At 39.1% G+C, this 21,332-nt stretch overlaps 3 protein-coding genes and 2 long non-coding RNA genes across 8 annotated transcripts in view; 1 reads left to right on the top strand and 4 right to left on the bottom strand.

Annotated features, from left to right (window-relative positions):
- Positions 1 to 3,137: 3,137 nt before the first annotated feature.
- On the bottom strand, positions 3,138 to 5,770 carry LOC124055628. 2 transcript variants are annotated; one of them, XR_006842745.1, is made up of 7 exons: positions 5,662 to 5,770; positions 5,417 to 5,587; positions 4,310 to 4,405; positions 4,035 to 4,180; positions 3,824 to 3,944; positions 3,668 to 3,725; positions 3,138 to 3,520 (listed from the first exon to the last, which is right to left on the bottom strand). It is a non-coding gene; the product is annotated as an uncharacterized LOC124055628 (long non-coding RNA). The 2 variants fall into 2 exon arrangements; XR_006842744.1 differs by having other exon boundaries at positions 5,528 to 5,587; positions 5,662 to 5,768.
- A 1,697-nt stretch (positions 5,771 to 7,467) lies between these two features.
- LOC124055627 lies at positions 7,468 to 15,021 on the bottom strand. Of its 2 annotated transcripts, XR_006842743.1 has the most exons (7): positions 13,731 to 15,021; positions 13,359 to 13,459; positions 12,229 to 12,324; positions 11,790 to 11,864; positions 10,578 to 10,710; positions 8,671 to 8,791; positions 7,468 to 8,235 (listed from the first exon to the last, which is right to left on the bottom strand). It is a non-coding gene; the product is annotated as an uncharacterized LOC124055627 (long non-coding RNA). The 2 variants fall into 2 exon arrangements; XR_006842742.1 differs by having other exon boundaries at positions 7,468 to 8,791; positions 13,731 to 14,139.
- Positions 15,018 to 19,629, top strand: LOC124055622 (secretin receptor). Its single transcript, XM_046382587.1, has 13 exons — positions 15,018 to 15,224; positions 15,312 to 15,411; positions 15,805 to 15,924; positions 16,222 to 16,328; positions 16,980 to 17,089; positions 17,198 to 17,330; positions 17,579 to 17,732; positions 17,844 to 17,904; positions 17,996 to 18,065; positions 18,297 to 18,388; positions 18,545 to 18,683; positions 18,777 to 18,818; positions 18,903 to 19,629. The coding sequence occupies exons 1-13, from the start codon at positions 15,183 to 15,185 to the stop codon at positions 19,086 to 19,088; spliced, it is 1,356 nt and encodes a 451-aa protein (XP_046238543.1). The 5' UTR covers positions 15,018 to 15,182; the 3' UTR covers positions 19,089 to 19,629.
- On the bottom strand, positions 19,471 to 21,222 carry LOC124055626 (acyl-CoA-binding protein-like). The gene is made up of 4 exons (XM_046382592.1): positions 21,098 to 21,222; positions 20,699 to 20,816; positions 19,986 to 20,048; positions 19,471 to 19,820 (listed from the first exon to the last, which is right to left on the bottom strand). The coding sequence occupies exons 1-4, from the start codon at positions 21,101 to 21,103 to the stop codon at positions 19,747 to 19,749; spliced, it is 261 nt and encodes an 86-aa protein (XP_046238548.1). The 5' UTR covers positions 21,104 to 21,222; the 3' UTR covers positions 19,471 to 19,746.
- Positions 21,098 to 21,332, bottom strand: part of LOC124055621 (metalloreductase STEAP3-like) — a 122,409-nt gene continuing 122,174 nt past the window's right edge. For both annotated transcript variants that reach the window (XR_006842741.1, XM_046382585.1), the window contains one exon: positions 21,098 to 21,222. Coding sequence is in view for 1 of the 2 variants with exons in the window: in XM_046382585.1 (XP_046238541.1) it covers positions 21,217 to 21,222 (6 nt within the window). In the remaining variant the exon portion in view is untranslated. The remainder of the gene's footprint in view (positions 21,223 to 21,332) is intronic.

The following is a 21,332-nucleotide window of genomic DNA, read 5'->3' as shown; positions in this document are numbered from 1 at the left end:
GATAGTTTTAAAGTAGTTAGTATATTAAGATAGTATTAAAGTAGTTAGTATTTAAGATAGTTTTAAAGTAGTTAGTATTTAAGATAGTATTAAAGTAGTTAGTATTTAAGATAGTATTAAAGTAGTTAGTATATTAAGATAGTTTTAAAGTAGTTAGTATATTAAGATAGTATTTAAGATAGTATTAAAGTAGTTAGTATTTAAGATAGTATTAAAGTAGTTAGTATATTAAGATAGTTTTAAAGTAGTTAGTATATTAAGATAGTTTTAAAGTAGTTAGTATTTAAGATAGTATTAAAGTAGTTAGTATATTAAGATAGTATTTAAGATAGTATTAAAGTAGTTAGTATATTAAGATAGTATTTAAGATAGTTTTAAAGTAGTTAGTATATTAAGATAGTATTTAAGATAGTTTTAAAGTAGTTAGTATTTAAGATAGTATTAAAGTAGTTAGTATATTAAGATAGTATTTAAGATAGTTTTAAAGTAGTTAGTATATAAGATAGTATTTAAGATAGTTTTAAAGTAGTTAGTATATTAAGATAGTATTAAAGTAGTTAGTATTTAAGATAGTTTTAAAGTAGTTAGTATTTAAGATAGTATTAAAGTAGTTAGTATATTAAGATAGTATTAAAGTAGTTAGTATATTAAGATAGTTTTAAAGTAGTTAGTATATTAAGATAGTATTTAAGATAGTATTAAAGTAGTTAGTATTTAAGATAGTATTAAAGTAGTTAGTATATTAAGATAGTTTTAAAGTAGTTAGTATATTAAGATAGTTTTAAAGTAGTTAGTATTTAAGATAGTATTAAAGTAGTTAGTATATTAAGATAGTATTTAAGATAGTATTAAAGTAGTTAGTATATTAAGATAGTATTTAAGATAGTTTTAAAGTAGTTAGTATATTAAGATAGTATTTAAGATAGTTTTAAAGTAGTTAGTATTTAAGATAGTATTAAAGTAGTTAGTATATTAAGATAGTATTTAAGATAGTATTAAAGTAGTTAGTATTTAAGATAGTATTTAAGATAGTTTTAAAGTAGTTAGTATATTAAGATAGTATTAAAGTAGTTAGTATTTAAGATAGTTTTAAAGTAGTTAGTATTTAAGATAGTATTAAAGTAGTTAGTATATTAAGATAGTATTTAAGATAGTATTAAAGTAGTTAGTATATTAAGATAGTATTTAAGATAGTTTTAAAGTAGTTAGTATATTAAGATAGTATTTAAGATAGTTTTAAAGTAGTTAGTATTTAAGATAGTTTTAAAGTAGTTAGTATATTAAGATAGTATTTAAGATAGTTTTAAAGTAGTTAGTATTTAAGATAGTATTTAAGATAGTTTTAAAGTAGTTAGTATATTAAGATAGTATTAAAGTAGTTAGTATTTAAGATAGTTTTAAAGTAGTTAGTATTTAAGATAGTATTAAAGTAGTTAGTATTTAAGATAGTTTTAAAGTAGTTAGTATTTAAGATAGTATTAAAGTAGTTAGTATATTAAGATAGTATTTAAGATAGTATTAAAGTAGTTAGTATATTAAGATAGTATTTAAGATAGTTTTAAAGTAGTTAGTATATTAAGATAGTATTTAAGATAGTTTTAAAGTAGTTAGTATTTAAGATAGTATTAAAGTAGTTAGTATATTAAGATAGTATTTAAGATAGTTTTAAAGTAGTTAGTATTTAAGATAGTATTTAAGATAGTTTTAAAGTAGTTAGTATATTAAGATAGTATTAAAGTAGTTAGTATTTAAGATAGTTTTAAAGTAGTTAGTATTTAAGATAGTATTAAAGTAGTTAGTATTTAAGATAGTTTTAAAGTAGTTAGTATTTAAGATAGTTTTAAAGTAGTTAGTATATTAAGATAGTATTAAAGTAGTTAGTATTTAAGATAGTATTAAAGTAGTTAGTATTTAAGATAGTATTTAAGATAGTTTTAAAGTAGTTAGTATTTAAGATAGTATTAAAGTAGTTAGTATTTAAGATAGTATTTAAGATAGTATTAAAGTAGTTAGTATATTAAGATAGTATTAAAGTAGTTAGTATTTAAGATAGTATTAAAGTAGTTAGTATATTAAGATAGTATTAAAGTAGATAGTATTTAAGATAGTTTTAAAGTAGTTAGTATATTAAGATAGTATTTAAGATAGTATTAAAGTAGTTAGTATATTAAGATAGTATTTAAGATAGTTTTAAAGTAGTTAGTATATTAAGATAGTATTTAAGATAGTTTTAAAGTAGTTAGTATTTAAGATAGTATTAAAGTAGTTAGTATATTAAGATAGTATTTAAGATAGTTTTAAAGTAGTTAGTATTTAAGATAGTATTTAAGATAGTTTTAAAGTAGTTAGTATATTAAGATAGTATTAAAGTAGTTAGTATTTAAGATAGTTTTAAAGTAGTTAGTATTTAAGATAGTATTAAAGTAGTTAGTATATTAAGATAGTATTTAAGATAGTATTAAAGTAGTTAGTATATTAAGATAGTATTTAAGATAGTTTTAAAGTAGTTAGTATATTAAGATAGTATTTAAGATAGTTTTAAAGTAGTTAGTATTTAAGATAGTATTAAAGTAGTTAGTATATTAAGATAGTATTTAAGATAGTTTTAAAGTAGTTAGTATTTAAGATAGTATTTAAGATAGTTTTAAAGTAGTTAGTATATTAAGATAGTATTAAAGTAGTTAGTATTTAAGATAGTTTTAAAGTAGTTAGTATTTAAGATAGTATTAAAGTAGTTAGTATTTAAGATAGTTTTAAAGTAGTTAGTATTTAAGATAGTTTTAAAGTAGTTAGTATATTAAGATAGTATTAAAGTAGTTAGTATTTAAGATAGTATTAAAGTAGTTAGTATTTAAGATAGTATTTAAGATAGTTTTAAAGTAGTTAGTATTTAAGATAGTATTAAAGTAGTTAGTATTTAAGATAGTATTTAAGATAGTATTAAAGTAGTTAGTATATTAAGATAGTATTAAAGTAGTTAGTATTTAAGATAGTATTAAAGTAGTTAGTATATTAAGATAGTATTAAAGTAGATAGTATTTAAGATAGTTTTAAAGTAGTTAGTATTTAAGATAGTTTTTAAAGCTGAGTTTGTCAGCTGAAGACCAATACCACTTCCAAAACTGCTACCCCGTATATTAACTTTGACCCGTGTCTTTATTGCCATGAGGTCACACACACGTTTAGTAGATGTAATACTTATATTTAAGATAGTATTTTTGTTTTTAAGACAGATATTTCAATCACAGTGCAATCTGGTTTGTCAGCTGAAGACCAATAATACATTTGTGACAAGTTGGCCAACAATACCACTTCCAAAACTGCAACCCCGTACGTTAACTTTGACCTGTGTCTTTATTGCCATGAGGTCACACACGTATTACAAATTAACATGCAGGACAGCACTATGCCCTGGCTTTGGCACAAACATTTCAACAGTAGCAGTATCACTACATGCCATACCACATTATTGGGAGTGAGAAGGGAAGTACCACCAGGGACATCAGCCACACAGCCTGCCCTGAAGGAAAGACAAAAAAAATGAATATCGTGAGAGTGGTTCAACAGTTAAGGAGACAGCTAAGTTCAGCTGCTACTTAACAAAACAGCACAAAAACACTACAGCAGCACAGACCATGAAGACAGTGATTTAAGATAATAAACTTACCATGCACAACACAGGCATATCCCATGGCGAGGGCAGAGAATGCACACCAAACATGATCCTAACAAAGGGAGCAGCACACAGTTGTAAAGCAATGATACAACCCCCAGTGTCAATGTGATTACTATAAACTTTCTGAAATGGGGTATCTTTGCTTACCGTAAATCCTTCACCGTCGCACAACAGGAAGCCCCAGCTGCAAAGAACGTGGCCAGTTCAACAGTTGACATACACCTGCACAGGTAGGATCACTGACAGTGGAGCTGGACCAACAATCTACCTGCCACACGAGTACAAAAATAAATACAATAAATGCTTCTATAGACCAATATGCATTTACTTACTCCAACATAGTAGCACTTTCACTTACCATACAAACCACCAGACCAAGCCCCCTCCTCCTCGTCAGCGAAAACCAGACAGTAACTCGTGCATGCCGTCGACAGCGCGGCCAAATCAACAGGTGACCGCTGTACAGGTGGGACCAACATCAGTGGTAGTGGAGCAGCGCGCCACCTGCCACACATACACAGGATGACAATTTAAAAAAAAAAAAAAAAACAAAAACAAAAAACAAAAACACATATTCACTTAGACTTCAATAGACAAATATACTTGTTCCGCCATAGCGGCACCATGACTTACCACACAGGAAGCCCTCACTGGCGAGAGCGCGACAAATCAACAGGTGACCGCTGTACAGGTGGGACCAACAACAGTGGTAGTGAAGCAGCGCGCCACCTGCCACACATACACAGGATGACAATTTAAAAAAAAAAAAAATTATATATATATATACATACACAACCCATAAAACCACACAGCAACATGTGTGCGCAGCCGACACCGCTGCACAATGAGGCTCAGGTGGGACCGTGGAGACGGAGCGGCACTCTACCTGCCACACATTCATATGACAAGCAATAAATAAGAGCGCACACAAGTAAACAGGTGACGCCGCTACGACTTGCGACCAATGACTGTGGAGGTGCAGCACCACTCTACCTACCAACACATTCACACGATTACGTTTAAAGTAAATCATTAACATAATTACATATCTACTTATACTTGAAATACACTAACGTACTTAAACCAATATACTTACTCTGCCATAGCGGCAACATGACTGAGGCTACCACACAAATCACCGTTGGCACCACACGAAGCCACCGCCGCTGCACAGGTGGGACCAGTAACGGTGGAGGTGCAGCAGCACTCTACCTACCACACGTTCACATAATGACGTACGAAAATAAAGAACACTCACACATAACTTACACTCCACCGGCCGTGGAGACCGCCGACTAATTCACAGCTGACACAACTGCACAGGCGGGACCAATGACAGAGAAAGGTGCAGCAGCGCTATACGTGCCACACATTTCCATGATCAATGAAAATCATCATCAAAAAAGCATCAACACTCTACCACATATTCACACGATAGCGGACAAAAATAAATCATAGGCGAACATGCTTACTCCGAAATAGCGGCACCTTCATTCAACACACAAACCACCGGAGCACCAGACCAAGACACCGACTAATGAACAGGTGAAACAGCTGCACAGGTAGCACGCTAGCTTCATTGGCTACTCCACATGGCCTCTTCGTGTGAGTGAGACTTGTCCGTCTTCGTTTGTCGGCAATGCGACCGACTGGCAACCGGTCCACGGTGTACCCGCCTCTTAGTATTGTTAACTACGCTAAAAACAATAATGAAGCGCACGCTACAGCACACATACATACCTTGTTAGCAGAAACACGAACGAGAGACAGGGGGACAGGTACTCCTGGCAGCCACACTGGCGTTAGCCACCTGATAGCATCGACCGTACTTCAAACAGAGAACACACTTACCTCAGCCAACAAACGTAGCAGTGCGCGCAGGGGCCACGGAGCCGCACACAAGCAGTCGCCCTACAACACAAGAACAACAATGAGAAATGATGCAAAAGCGCAGTAACAAAACACAATGCAGCACGCGTTCGCACCTGACATGGACAAACGACCTCCGACCCGGAAATGACGCGCCGGTGACGACGGAGGCGCAAAGAGAGAGAATTGGTGGAAGGACTACCGCTTTTATACTGGCCCGACTCATTAACGCTCATTAACCTCATTGGCTCATCACAAGCAGCGGCAAATTACAAACAGAATCAGCGCCTATATGCGCCTATATGCGCCTACATGCTTCAGCCTCAGCTGCTCGTCTCACTGAGCTGCTGCTGTGCGTTTAATGCTTTCATACCATTATTTCATTATTCGTTTGTCATACTGCCGTGACACCTTTTATGTGCTTTGTACTGAGCTATTCAAGAATTCCACCGCTAGAGGGAGTGCCACCATCTCTTTTATTTCACTCTTTCTTTCTTTTTATACACATGCATACACAGAGACAAGCGTGAATAAGACCCGTTTGCTTGCTGGATGTTGGAGGAACATGTCACACACAGGACAGAGGGTTATGGCGACATTATTACTGACTCTATAGCCTTTCCCTTATTGAATCTCCATGCAGCCCTAACATCTCCGTGTCCTCTCCGTTCCCTTATGAGTTTGGGGTCTTGGACTAACAATTATTCTCATATCGACCACAAACCGTGACAAACGCATCTTCTCGTCCTTTTCCCCCGATGGGGCGCTCAACTGTGGTTGCGGCTGCAATTAAAGAGTGACATAAACAAGCAGGAAATATAACATCTTGTTCTTTTCCACAACTGCTTTTTGTTTCATTTACCAGCGCTTGACGGCTTTTATTTACAGCCAATAAAGGTTTCACAAGGTCTGATATAGTTTTCTAAATCCACTTACAGGGGTCGCAATGCTATGGCTGAAGTTCCCTCTGGTGCCTGTGAGGGAGCAGTTTCACAGATAATGATATGGACAAGTCGCCACATACTTTTTATCTGTTGCAGTGTGTTCCGGCTCCCAGGAAGCGCTTTGTCGGAAGGAACTCCGGGTACGCAATTCGTTAACTTCATGTTTGGATTATCCCGAGAACTTCCCCTCTTAAAACTACAAGTACAACATGTTTATACAAGCGCTATCTGTCGTGTGTGTGTGTGTGTGTGTGTGTGTGTGTGTGTGTGAGCATCCTTCAACATCCCTCTCGTGGTAAGTGCTTTCCTGTCTCTCCTCTCTTTGGCTCAGTGAAGTGCGCATCGTGCCGGTGAATGCGCCTGGCTGTCGTCCCTCTGGTGAGGTTGCCGCCGGAGACCAGAGCTTCCCCAGACAACAACTGAGCTCTGATCGTCCCTGGTGTTAGCTGGACTCCTGAGCCTTCTCACCTGACGACCCAAACGCACACAGGTGAAAGCATCGACATGCGCTCACGGTTGGTCCGTCGGCGGCGTCGGGTCATCGGGAGGACCGCTGAGAGAAGGAGGCGTCCCGAGTGGAAGTGTATCTGCGCTGTAGCCGACAAACCTATGGAGGACACGCACATACACGCAGCCTTTTCCCCTGAGGAGACTGACCGCACATTACCAAATCATAATACTCACACAAGTACTCCATCTTACTTAACGCAACCAATTCATAAACAGAAAACGCTCCCGACAGTGAAAGCTGACACACCTCAGAGGCAAAATAGATTTAAAACTGACGACGCTATGTGACGACACAAACGGTGATAACCTGGGCTGGGCCCTTTGCCTCCGTATGGCTTGGATTCTGCACGCACCAAATGTATGCACTTGAGGTATATAACAGTACAGCAAAGAAGGAATTTCTGAGGATACGTTTCTGTGGTGTGTGTGGATGAATAGTAAAACAGTACACAACAGTCAAAGTCATATCAGTGCAGTGAACTACCTTAGTTCAATCTAGTTTTATTTTAAGAACAAAAGAAAAGATACAGAACTACTGAAATGTGCTCATTCTGTATTTTTTGGCCATCTCTAAAACCTGAAGGAGAAAAATAATCTCAGCACTACGTAAGGCATCTACGGGTCTGATATGTTTGGAAAAAAAAAAAACAGGGTCTGAAGTTCAAATTCTTCCATGGACTGGACAGATAACTGATGTTATAAGTACACAAAAGCCACTTTTCACTTTGTAAACAAGCACAATAAACAAGTGTTTGTACTTTTGGGTCCCACACTGGTGCATCATGGGAATTTGGGAACCTCTCGTACTGTCTTCTTGAGTGAATCACAGGAGAAATCCTTTCAGAAAGCAGCCCAGCTCGGTGCTGTACTCAATCATAGGGTTTAGTTCTGACCTACCTGCGCACAGCGTAGTCACCGGTGACAGTAGGTTGCTTGGACAGACATTTTGAGGTAATTCCATCAAAATTCACAATCACGAGTCCCGTTGGCAACAGAATGATAAACAACACGCTCTTACGCTATAACTCTGACACTGATAACTTTAAAAACTGCAGTAACTGACATCTTTCCAAAGACTCTCACAAACTGCATAATGAAGCACCTTCTTCCTCAGTATCTGGTTTAGGTCAGGGGAAAATCGAGTCCACGACCGATTGATTGCTGTCGCTACCTGGGGAGAGGGCGAAAGTGGAACTCCAGGTCGCCTTCCGTGTATTATGGAGTCGCTGTGTACGTCTGCAGGCATACGATGAGACAAACGGACACAAAATTAGCTCGAGTACACATTGATATCGATATGGGTCGTTTGACAAATGATGCACATCCACAGACATGAGACGCCCACAAGGCTCACTTATCACAATTTAGTTTAAATGTAGTAAATAACAGAACCAAGCTTATTGTACATGTAAAGCCACAGGGCTTCTTCTTGGTCTCTTTAAGACATCTTGGGGACTGTGAGATGATCAAAAAGGGACAAAAAAACAACCGCGTAACAAGTTCAGAGGGGAAATGTCTCTGTATTGGAGCGGCTGACGTAAACTGAAAAATTTCAAACAATGAAAAGTGCAGGCGCAGAGGTATACAGTGGAGTAAAATGTATACTGGGTTAAAATACAAGTGCGTCACCGTATAGCGACTGTGTACTTTATTACTTCCACCACGGCTTACAAGAATGATGGTAAGATGATCAGATGTTGCAGCAAATGCCTACTCGAAGGTTGAAGAAAGGAATGCGTGTCGTCAGAGTCACGTCCATAGGATCCACAGCTGTCACCAAATTACCAAGAGCCTAGAAATATCAAGGAGACAAATTATCATTGGTTCAACTGAACACAGAGGCCTTTTCTCTGCAAAGTGCCATGAAACTGAAAGATTTAATCAAAGAGCGCGAAGTCCCTACTTTTACTTTATTTATTATTTATTGACTGAACTTTTCTTGTCTTCCATATGTCAGCCCCCATTTAGGTAGTTTTCTTTCCCATAACAAGAAAAACCGATGTGCAAAGAGGTGGCTGTTGACAGACTTGTGAATGTATCAAATATTAACAACTTGCAATGTGATTTTTACACTTGTGTCAGGTATGTCTCCCACTCACCAGAGGACGAACGGAACGAGGACAAACTAATACGTAACATGTATTTGTATATCTAAGAAAATTGTCATACGTGTGTGTGTTTATGTACCTCGGCAAATTTACAGTACTTGCTTGTGTGTACCCTGCGTGCCGCTTGCCGAAACAGTGTCAGGAAACAGTGTGGGGTTCCCTCACAGGCCTACAAGATGTTGGAGACATTCACAACTAACTTTACACACCCAGCGTCATTACATTTAGTGCGCACAAAAAGGCCATCGTGCTACGTGATCTCCCAGCCACCAACTTCACACCAATTATTATATATATTATTCGATTAGCCAAATGGTGTGAATGTGTGGGCCAGGTATCCCAGGCTGACATCTGATAAGACAAATGCTTGTATGCTGACTGTGAATGCACAGTGCAAGGAAATAAAACGACAAGGGTGTCGCATTAAAAGTGTCACAAAGATTTACAAGGTGAATTTATGGATTTATAGCAAGGCCATCATATTAGATTGCATTAGAGTGATCGGCTTGGTGGAAAACACAGTGTCTTTCAAGATATTAAAATTTGTTTATTTTAAGAAAAGCCTGTAACTCAATCAGCAACAACAGTTGACACTGGTTAAAACACAGGCCCGAGCGTGCATTTCTTAATCTTTCACTCGCTCATATCTCATATTTTATTTGGTTCCGCTGCGGGGGAACAACAAACACAGGGAGAATGTTTTATATGCTAAACATCCATCGCAAGGCATATCCATCTTGATATCACTGCTCCGGCTACCGAGCTATTTTCATGAATTATTAACTTTGGGCCGAGATAACGGCGAGACAGTGAAGTGGCTGGAGCTACTGTTGTGTGATGGATGGCGACCTCTTTCTCATGGGAACAGAATTAAACATTTGGTTTCACACTGACCGGAACAAACTAATGAGAATTTCTAACCAGCACACAAGGGTGTTTTCCTTTTTTTTGTTCTCACATCAACTACTTAGTCAGGCAGTTAGTTTAAGCACAAAACATTAGAAGATTAGAACATTATTAGAAAGCAATGAGTCTTCTCATGAAGACACACTAAGGCAGAACTTTATTAAAGGCCCAACCTGAAATATTTTAACGTTATTATATAACAGTAATGTGTGATTTTGGCTTTTGGCTTTTGATGTACTGTCAAATACACTTGTCTCATTGTACAGCTGAACGTAGCATACAGTACAGCACAGTACAAAACATAACACCGCTCCCCTCTAACACATAGGTACTGCTGGCTCCCGGTGACATAGTGAGAGTGGAGATGATGGTGTCCGTCTTACCTGTGCACCTTCAATGTCTGTGGTAAATCTAAACATAAGTCCCAAACACTTGATATTTTCCATAGCTGGCATTAAAGTTTCAAAAGTAAGTGAATGTGTCAATATGATCGCATTGTCTTTTTGGCAGCTTTTAGTGTTGAACGGTGGAGTTTTCAACTAAACAATTAACTGCTCTGCTTACTTGAGGGCCAGGTGAGGTAAGCAGCTTCCAGTGATGGTACAGAGGTTGATGATCAGCTGGATGGTGACCTGAGAAGTCTCACAGTGGAAAGGACTAAAGGTCACAACGACTTCACCACTGGCTGGTATCACACCTGGAAAAGCAAGAGGGATGGATGCATCAATATGCCGGCTTCAGTTGAAACTGTCAGCAATGTGCTGCCGATGAGACTGTGTGAAAAGCAGTTAGCAAAGCAAGCAGAACATGCTCCAGTTAGTGGGCTAAATGTGCGGGATAAACAACGGAAACTGTTAACTATGGATAAACAGTTAAAACAGTTAAAAGCAACTGAATGAACGACTGTTTATCTGGTGCTCCACGACAATGCCTGCGGTTAGCTACAAGTACTGCAATGAATAAACTGTGGAAACATCGGGTTTCTGTCACGCAGTGGCAGTAGTAACAGTGCAAAACTAAACCCATCTAAACCTTGAAATTTAGTAGTTTAATGACCTTTAGCGATATGAATGTCCATAGTAGTAATAGTGTTATGTAAGATCCACTTTGAAATTCGAAAGTTTATACAGCCAACTCTCATGATTTCAAATACAAACTAACACGACTGAACAAATTCTCTCAAAAATTAATATAATTTCGAATGACCACTATTGACTGCTGTGTGACTGAATGTTTACACATTGTGTGCTGTGGGTGTTAAAACGTGGCCCTGACTTAAAGTACATGCTGAGAGGAAAAAAAGACTTCACATGAAAAGCGGTACCAAAACATCTCTCCCAGGTTTGTACAGAGTGAACTGCAGCTCTAACTCAAATCCCAAGTGCTGGTTCCGCCACGTGTTATGATGCTTCCCAGACCGTGATTACTGCCTAATGTCAGCGCGTGGAAGCTGGAGGCATCCTTCAAGTTCTGTTGTGACTTGTACAATACACAACATATACCAGTCTTAGCTTCTGAGAAAACACAGCTCTCAGGAGGGGCTATGTTCTTGATTTAGCAGGCTAAATGACAACTATTACTATTGGGGGGAGTTAAATATTGAAATGTATCACATTTCAGTCAAGATTTAAAAAAACTATGCAGAACGCCAACATGTTATCTGTATATATATATTTTTTAAAAGAATACTGTAGGACTATAGAAGACGTGTGCCACTAAAAGGCGAGCTGCATTCTTAATTGCTCACAATTTTCTGCAGATTTAATTCAGCGTTACCTGTGAGGGGATGAATGGAGAAGGCCTCGTGGGGCTGAATAACGTTCACCTCAAACTCAAAGACATTAGGGCCCTCTGACAATGGAGTTAGGATGAAGCAACAAGGCAGAGAGAAAACACAAGTGAGACGATATGGAGAGGGTGAAAGAGAAAAATAGAGAGGTAAACACAGGAATGTAGCATCAAAAGGGACACGTTAAAGCAGCTAGTAATGGTCTGTGTTTGTCGTCTGACTGTTTGCTAGACTGTATGACTGCATGTTACTTGAGCTAGCTTTAGCTGGGTCTTTCCATTCATGGATAACATCAAAGTCAATTCCTACGGCTTCCGCTGAATGCCTATGGTTTAAAGAAGCAAGTGCAAAACAAACAGTATTTGTACTCCGCAGATGACTCCAAGTCAAACAGAAGTAGAGTGAATGCGGCTGTTGCATCCTAACCTTGCGGTGAACCCGAATGCGGTCGTAGAAGTAACGCCACTCGTCAGGATGGAATCTGGCCTTCGGCGTGCAGGCGAGGCCCGGAATCAGTCGATACTTCAGAGAAAACACATGGTTGGATCTTCAGAAACCACACTGATTGCACTAACGGACAAGTGGAGTCATAACATTATATTCAGCTCAGCAATTTGTCACGGAAAACAAAAAACACCTTTTTGCTATAAGATGTTTGGAAGTGCTTCGTTTGAGTGGGAATGATATGAATATTCATGACTTCAGATGAGATGTTGATTAGTTTCTGAGGGAGAGGAAGAGGAGAGTAAAGAATAGTTCATTTCCATCCAATCGTGCACACTTGAGAAAACCATTTCCATGCTCTCATATCCAGTTTACTCCATCACGCAAATAGGGTGAAAAATCAGTGGCCGTTCAATGAAATCAAATTTATCCTGGATGGAAAACAAATGAGAGGAAATTGTTAAGGGACAGGATTTTATTTTGGCTATTTCAATACTTTACTGCCATGCTTTTTTAAAATGATCTGCTTTTGGTGGTTGCCTACAGTTAAGGTTTGGCTCACCTTTACTACACGAGGAAATTCCTTCGTCACGAAACACTGGATCAGAAATTTCACCTCTGCGTTTAAGGTACTTCACCAAACAAAAGCAAAGTAAAAGCAGCTATTTTTGGCCTTCAACTCAATCAGAGACCTTGGCATAACACCAAGACTAGCCTTGGATGCTGCATTCGGCTCTGGTGACAAACAAGTATTTCAGTTTGGAAAAACCTTACCATTAAGAGATGTAAGCTCATCTCAAAAATAAAAACGCACAATAGCTAAGTTTGTCTACAAAGACCAATGTCGTGGCGGACCTGTTAAACGGTGGAGGCTGCGCACCTTGTCTCTGCACCCATTGTCTGCTTTTTGTTGTTCTTAATTACTTGCATTTCACACCAAACAGCGATGATAATAAGCGATGATAATGACAGAAACAGCTTATTTGTATAAACCATTTCTTGGAAAAACTCAACCAAACAACATCAAACAAACATTATCCGTTCATTGCAGCCTGTTAACGGGACTGTGGAAAACAAAAGATTCAACAATTCCAAAGCTTTGGCTTCCTTACCAGGATCTTTATGTAATCCTTCTCCAGCTCAAACCCACTGAAGTGAAGCACTGGTGGCTCTGCTTGGATCAGGCTGTTACTTTTCAGTTTGGCATACATTTCTAGAAGGGAAAAAATAACAATTAATGAAATTTCATAAACCGTATGTATGCAGGCTTTTCGATAAAGAGGTTTTCCATTCATATGAGTCAAACAACCCAAAACAAATAGCAATGGAACCCCCCCTCTTCTTGTCATTGTAACACAACCAAGGCAATGGGCTCTTCTGCCTTCACTACATAGACTGGTTGTGTACACATTGTCTGTTGCTGTTGGGAGTATGAAAATGATATTAACGCTCAGAGGGTTTCACAGGTCATGCTCAACACATACTTGACTGCAGTAGATGATTGGGAATGTTGGCTCCGTTCCTCGTCTCCTCTACCGGCCGGCCCAGAGGCGGAGGAGCTCCCTTCCGCAGAGGCTCCGAGGGAATCTGCGGTGCCGGAGAAGGTCACCTCCATCCTGGCACAAGGTCAGCTGTGGCTCCTCATGTGAGAAATGACAAAAGGTTGTAGGAGGACAGTCGGGGAGAGTGAGGCATGTTGGGAAATATTAGGCCGGCAAGCCTGTGAACTTATAATCTGAGTGCAAGAGGAAAAACATGGAGGTGCAGCAGATTGTTTTCAAGTTTGCAATGTGATGTGTAGGGTTAATTCAGTGACTTCACTGGGGCAGTTAAAGGTGTTTATAAAATTACTGTCATACTGCAATAATGAAGATGCTGTATAGAGTAGGAGTATCACATTCCCTCCACGGTTGCAATATGTCTGCTGTTTGCATATCAACTAGTCTAAAAAAGAATGAGTACCATACTTTTATATAGTGCTAAGTCACATATTTTGGTGAAACCATCTGATTTCAGAGTAACTTTTGAAATGATTTTATAAAAAAGATGTAGACAGCTGTTTACATTAGAAAGTGACTACGTATTCACTGTTGGGGAAGACTAATTGTTAGACGCTCAACAAACGTTAGCAAGTAGGCTAACGTTACTAAATAATTCGCACTCGAACTGCTAGCTTACATTATACAAGCGTTAACTTTTCAGTTTAGTTTTAGCATCTCCTCACTTAAAACCTTTCGAATCATAGATGTTCCGAACTTACTTATGGTTTAGACAACAGGTTGCCTTTAGTTGCTCAGATAAAACGGCCATATTCCGCCTATTCGCAGACCATTTAGTCTGGACACTTTCTCTTGTTGATGCCAAGGACCCACTTTCAAACATTGTCGTTGCTATAGTGACGCTAGTGCTCCGAGAGGCGGGGCCAACCTGCTGTAAGCGAATACAATTTGTTTGCTTCTTGCGTCACTAAATTGCGTCAAATCACCAAAGTAAGAGCAGAAACCACCCATGCCACCTTCAAAATAAAAACTTAAACTACAAATACTGTTTATTGCGTGGCTTGTTATTATTTGTTTGAATATATACAATGAAAACATATCATATAAATTGATATTGTTGTACACGCTTTTTCTTTAACTGGATATAATTACAGTTTTCACAATAACGCGGAGCATTTACGTGTAGTACTGGCATTATTTTGAAAGTCACGACAAGCAGTTTCCATTTTATTATATCTATCTTCATAAACATTTATCAGATTGTCCTGAAGAGTATAGTGAGCATAATTATCGACACTCTGAATAGGTCTATGCTTGATTTCCATGCCTCGTTCATCTGCTGCATGGTGGGAAGCTTACTTTTCATCCTAATCAGATATGCGGCTTGGGGTCTGGACGGAACTATCCTGATGGGAATAAAGGAACCTATCGGACACAATGGAAAAAGTTGGACTAATTGGAGTGCTACTCTTACCGCAGGTGAGACAATAGATGCATGTTTACTTTTTTAATTCTTGTGCATAAATTTTAAGGACAAGTACAGAACTGTGGTCTCCTTATTTACAGGCAAATTTGTCTTCAGGGTGTTATTCTCATGTTAATCTTATGAAAGACGAGGAAAAGTGCATGAAAACTCTTCTACTGTTAAATTCACGTAAAGCTACAGGTGAGTTACTGCAGTTTCTAAATTGTGCATTTTAGATCTACGGGGTTTTCTAACGAGCAGATAAGAAAGATAATGAGTTACTCAAGTTTGCTGTCGAGTTAACGTTGCCAAAATGTTGTCCATCTGAAAAAGCGATATCTTTGAATACAGCCTATTTAAACTGTGTCCTACTGACACCTAGCGGTCACATACTATATTGCGCCCAGAAATCCACAGGAACAAATAAACACTTGTATTTGACAGTAACCATTGTCTATTGAAGGATCAAAAGTAATTCAGCAGTGTTAATCCTGAATCAGAGGCACAATTATTATTTGTCACTTGTTTCCACTATTTGTATGAAATCCCAAACAAATACAAATAAAATGTATTATTTCCGTTCCGTCTCCTAAGAAAACAACATCAGTGTACGCTGTAAGGGAATGTGGGATGACTTGAACTGCTGGCCGCCAGCTTCTCTTGGGGAAACCGTCTCCCAACCATGTCCAAACCACGAGTTTTTCAGATCGGAAGGTGAGACACGCCACGTGCACGTACAGACACCCATTATCGATACCACATTGCGCTGGTTCATTATTTACCAGGAAACTAATTTGTTTTCATAAGGGACTGAGGAAGCTTGACCCTCTCAGGGTCTCTATCCAAACATTCATCCGTAAAATGCTTGTGTACATAGAGACACTGGGTAACACTTTGGAGTGCCACCTTTACGATGGGAGATGAGGATGATCAATTTCAGAAAAATTAAGCTTAAGAACCGGAGAAGTGCGAGAACAATTACGGACGCAGGATTTTATCGCTATTTTGCAGGTAAAGTGCACCGCAACTGCACAGCCAGCGGCTGGTCAGACCCGCTCATCCCACATGAAGATGCTTGTAGCTACACTTTCAACGAGACGCTCCAGTTTTTTGGAGAGGTTGGTGGTAACCAATAAGTGTAAAGTATGTGTACTTTATAAAGTGTAAAGCATAACTATGCAGCAAAAAAGCACACAATTTTGCATGATAGGAATGCTATACAATCCAAGCACAGAAATGTCTCTTGAGGTGCTTGAGAAGTTTCACAGTTGTCAACTGAAAGAATAGAATAGAAGAGTAGAAGTAAGTAAGTAAGTTCTTGCTGGGGGGTTGGATGAGAAAACTGATAATACTTTCATGTCTGTACGCTAAATGAAGAAAGAAAGCAGCCATCAGCACCTCTACAGCTAATGTATTTCACACAAATTGCAATATAAAAAACACAAATTGCGTTTTACTGAGAGTTAGAAGAAGAATCGGCTTTATTGGCAGGATATATATTTTCACAAACACACACTAATTTTTCCTCTGTATTTAACCCATCCTTAGTTGAACACACGTGCAACACCCAGCAAATTACATGCAGTGATTCTTTGTCGGTCCACATTTTCCTGTTTTTAAATGTGTTCTCTTCTCTTTCTTTCATTTTTCGTTTTTTTTAAACAAGCCAGATGCAATAAATGCATTGCTGATGGTGTTTACTGTTAGATACACTGCTAAAAGCTGCTGTTTTGAAGGTGTTCGAGTTACGCTCTCTTTACATTGTCCAGTCCTTAGATTCCCATTTGTACTTCTCCTATGTGAAGACCATGTACACGGCCGGATACGCGCTCTCTCTCATCACTCTGGCCATGGCCATCGCCACATTCTGTGTTTTCAGGTGAGAAACTGGTTTCCTCGTCCCTGTTCTCCCTCAGCCATAAAGATGCTTCCCCGGTCTGCAAATATTAATAATACACTAATAATAAATCAATAAATATTTCCTCAGGAAGCTGCACTGTACCAGGAACTACATTCACATCCACATGTTTATCTCCTTCATCCTGAGAGCCATCTTCATCTTCATCAGAGACTCTCTGCTGTTTGATAATGAGGAGCTCTACCACTGTGACTACTACCCGGTATGGGTGCTCTTCCCCTGATGATGGCGATCAGCTGATACTCAGGAAACTCACTTTAATCTACTTGGTATACAAAGTACATTTAGTCTTCAAAAAGAAGATGCAGCTGCTGATCTAAAGTAATTGTGGTTTTACCTGTTAAACATCAAACTACATAAAGCTACTTTCTGACCACACTCAGAGAGGTGTTACTTTATTTTCCCCTCAGGAGTGTCTGATGAACTCTTAGCTTCTGTCCTGTGCTACAGGTGGGGTGTAAGGTTGTGCTGATGTTTTCCAACTACGCCATCCTGGCAAACTACAGCTGGCTGCTGGTGGAGGGTCACTTCCTCTTCACCCTGGTCAGCCGCTCCTTCTTCTCCCTGAAGAAGCACCTCACCTGGTACATCGTCCTAAGCTGGGGTAGGGAGCCTGGTTAACTCAACTCAAGTACACCTTTGGTTTTTCTCTGTCACAGCTCAGTATAGCAAATGCTGACTTCTAGATTTAAGCAAGACTTATTTCCTCATTCAGGCATACCGCTGATTGTTCTTGTCGCCTGGGGCTGTGCCAAGTATTTCTATGAAGATGAGGGGTAAGTAAACATTTGGTTCACTTGATCATTTGCAGTTATGAGATTATCAAATGGTTAAAATGTTTTGGGTTTTTTTCTGTCATCACCAAAGCTGCTGGGAAACCAGGACACATGTATGGATTTGGTGGATACTTCGAGCGCCAGTTCTTCTGACTATATCTGTAAACACTTGCTTTTCTCTGTTACTTAAATTTCAGTCTTTTTAAAAAGTCTAGTTTAGTACAATAGTTTCAACGATTTGGGAAATTCGTCTGCGTCCGATGAGAACGATCTCGGTGCTCTCCTGAAGCTCTCGGCATGAAGGCAAATAAGCCAATAATTTCCCAAAGCGTTGAACTATTTGCATTACACAGCAGCACGACAGCGGCGTTCACAGGTTTTAATCGTTTCAGATGAACCTCGTCTTTTTCTTGGGCATTTTGAGGATACTGGTGGGCAAACTCAGAATGTCAGATGCACAGAGGAATGAATTCAGCCAGTACAAGTGAGTAGTGATCGCACAGTCCCATCGCTGCACTGCCATACTATACATATGATAATTAAAGATGAAGCCAGTAGAGGCACAGATTATTACAATTTGAAAGATGCACAATTATTTTCGCTATGAATGAGTGATTAAAGGTTCTTTTCCTTTTGCCAGGAGGCTGATCAAATCCACATTTTTTCTGGTGACCCTGTTTGGCCTGCATTACATCCTGTTTGTTTTCCTGCCTGTTGAAGTGAACAGCTCAGTGTTTAAAATATGGAACTTTGCAGAGCTGGCCCTGTCATCCACACAGGTAAACGTGTGCGTGGATGTGTGAGAGGACAAAACGCACAATCACGTCACTCAGCCTACACTCACTGGTCCTTTCTCTCTTCACATCTCTAAGGGTTTCGTGGTGGCCGTGCTCTACTGCTTCATGAACGGAGAGGTAAGAACTGCTGAGCCAATTACAGCAGATACTTATTTGAACAGCTTGTGAGAGGGGGGGACATGTGACGTGTTTATTTTCTAGGTGCAGCACGAGCTCCAGAGGAGATGGAGGAGGTGGAGGCTGACTCGGCGCCTCCCCAGTCGGCCCAGGCAGCATCACGGCTCCATCAGTCACAGCGGGTCTCCTCACACTCAGGTCTCCCTGCTGCCCTGTTCTCCAGGCAGCCCGACAAACGGCGGACTCCCGGCGGACACCGTGGAGATGTGACTCCAGTTGGGATCGGCTCATTTTCTCACTCACCTCGTCGGCACGCGATGAATCCTGGCTTGAATGGCAGCTTGAGTACAGTGGGGCTGTCACATGCATTTTTTTTATCTAATCCCTGGTGTTTTTAATTTCATGACAAAAGGATGTAAAACCCACTGTGAGGCCCAGTTAGTAAGCTGGCAGGCTTATTTATAGCGCTTTGGTCCTGCACTGAATAGATTCATGAGGTACATATAATGATCGGAAACTGTTCTACAGAGCTGATTGCTTCAACTGTATCATGATTTGTACTGCTTTATACTGATAGGCGCTTCAATTTTTTATAGGCAGACGGATTTACGGCCTGAGGCTGTTTCTTAGATAACAATATAAACAAGTAAAATTTGAGGTCCCCAAAAAACAGGTCTTTATTTTTGATAACCAATCCTGTGCTTAAGAGCTTTGTATTAAAACTGTTAGAAGATATTGTACATTGTATTTGCTCTTAGTTTGACATCTTCACAAACACACTGCTTTACCATTAGGCTGCTTAGTGATTTCCTCCCTGCTTCCACTCTACATGCTAAGCTGCAGCTTCATAATTAGCATACAGACATGAAAAGATGCTTTTGGCAAGAAATCAATTTGCATGTTTCCCAAAAATGCTGACCAAGAGACTCTAGATTCCATATTTTTCCTTCAGCTTCTCCACCAAATTAACATAGGCCGCCTTTGCTTCATCTTTGGATTGACCTGTTGGTTTAGAATTGGATACAAACAAACCAGTTGTGTTTTTTTTTTTCCCCATGAAAAACTCTGTTCATTCATGTAATGGTAAAATAAAAAAAGTGACATGTAGTTTTGGATGCAGTTGTCCTTAGTTGACTGCTCTGGCTTTGTTTAACTTCTGCAACTGACCTTTCTTTGCGTTCCATGCATCCCATTTCACTCGTCCCGTGAAGTCAAGGAATCCTGGACGCGCTGCGGATGCAAAAGCACTCGTCGATAACTGGGCTTTGCAAGGTAACAAGTGACAGTACTTCTTAAGTACTGTCACTTGTTCTTACACATACTGTCAAGCCACATAACAGTAAACAACAGAGTTTCTGAATAAGTTTCTCACTCTGAGCAGTGATGGAGGAGGTATTCCAATCCTTTACTTAAGGACACAGTGTGATACCACATCGTAGAAATACTCATTACAAGTACTGTATTTATATTTAACTGAAGTAACTACATTACTGACAAAAGCCACTTCAGGAAAAATATCACCTAGTGGTGGCCTTTGGTCACAATGAAAAACTATTAGATATTAAATCCTAGTAGTAGTAATCCTTAGTATTCTGAATATTCATGTCAGTAAAAATGATTTTTGGCGTGTGCACAGTCAAATATTTCTTCCATTCCTGCTTCTAACAATGTAAAAAAAAAAAAAGAACTTCTTTCTGAATCGGTTCAGACACCGTTGACGTCAAGACACAACCTGTCAAACCTCATTTTTTCTCAGCCCCACCCTGCTGAGTCTTTGTCTGCACATCTACAGAAGAGCTCAGCATGCAGCACAACAGTCTTCCATGGTTTCCACATGACCTCTACAGTGTTAAAAACCTTGATGAAAAGGCCTCACTCACCTATGTTGACATCACCAGCGGTGCCTTGTTTATATAAACCGTATAGTTCGCTCATTTCTTCATTGTTTGGCTTTTCCTTCAGCACCTTCACCTCCTCTGCTGCCTTTTGAAAGGATTCCTGGGAGGATGAGAGAAGAAACAAACTGACACAGAAATCTTTGTCACATTGTTAGAAAGTCTTAAAACCGTTTTTATGTCGACTTTATCGGACAGACTCGTTAGAATTACGCACAACACGAGGCTTAGCAGAGAGTCTCCTGCTAAGGCACAACCTCCTAACTCTCCCTGTGTATCAGGTTTCAGTCCACATACTTGACAAATCACTTAATCGAAACAATAAATCTTTTATGTAACATCTGTATATAAGAAAGGCTGACATTCAAAGCAGACAGTACTCACAGTCATGACGGCAGTGAAGAATAGACACGCTGTGCTGCTGCTGAACTCGCTTCCCAGTTTTCAGTCTGTGCCCGTCCTACTCGTCCTGCAGTAACGTTGCAGCAACGTGGGAGGTAGTTTTAACTCTGTCAGTGAAGACGGCAGGAAACTACGAAGGTTAGATTCTTGGGCACCATAAATACTTTTGCATTCCGTGATATATCATCAAATTCATGTTACCTTTAGTTATTTTTGG

This window comes from Scatophagus argus, chromosome 24 (genome assembly GCF_020382885.2).
Source record: "Scatophagus argus isolate fScaArg1 chromosome 24, fScaArg1.pri, whole genome shotgun sequence".
Lineage (NCBI taxonomy): Eukaryota > Metazoa > Chordata > Actinopteri > Scatophagidae > Scatophagus > Scatophagus argus.
This window is presented reverse-complemented; position numbering and strand designations above follow the sequence as displayed.

What these genes read in the sequence shown, in the direction of transcription:
- LOC124055626 (XM_046382592.1), bottom strand. An exon ending in CGCTGGTGATGTCAACATAG is followed by an intron (nt 20,049 to 20,698) that starts GTGAGTGAGGCC and finishes TTGCATCCGCAG; the next exon opens with CGCGTCCAGGATTCCTTGAC. An exon ending in TGCATGGAACGCAAAGAAAG is followed by an intron (nt 19,821 to 19,985) that starts GTCAGTTGCAGA and finishes CTAAACCAACAG; the next exon opens with GTCAATCCAAAGATGAAGCA.
- LOC124055622 (XM_046382587.1), top strand. Translation starts at nt 15,183, where the DNA reads ATGGAAAAAGTTGGACTAATTGGAGTGCTACTCTTACCGCAG. An exon ending in CGCTCCAGTTTTTTGGAGAG is followed by an intron (nt 16,329 to 16,979) that starts GTTGGTGGTAAC and finishes TACATTGTCCAG; the next exon opens with TCCTTAGATTCCCATTTGTA. An exon ending in GCCACATTCTGTGTTTTCAG is followed by an intron (nt 17,090 to 17,197) that starts GTGAGAAACTGG and finishes ATATTTCCTCAG; the next exon opens with GAAGCTGCACTGTACCAGGA.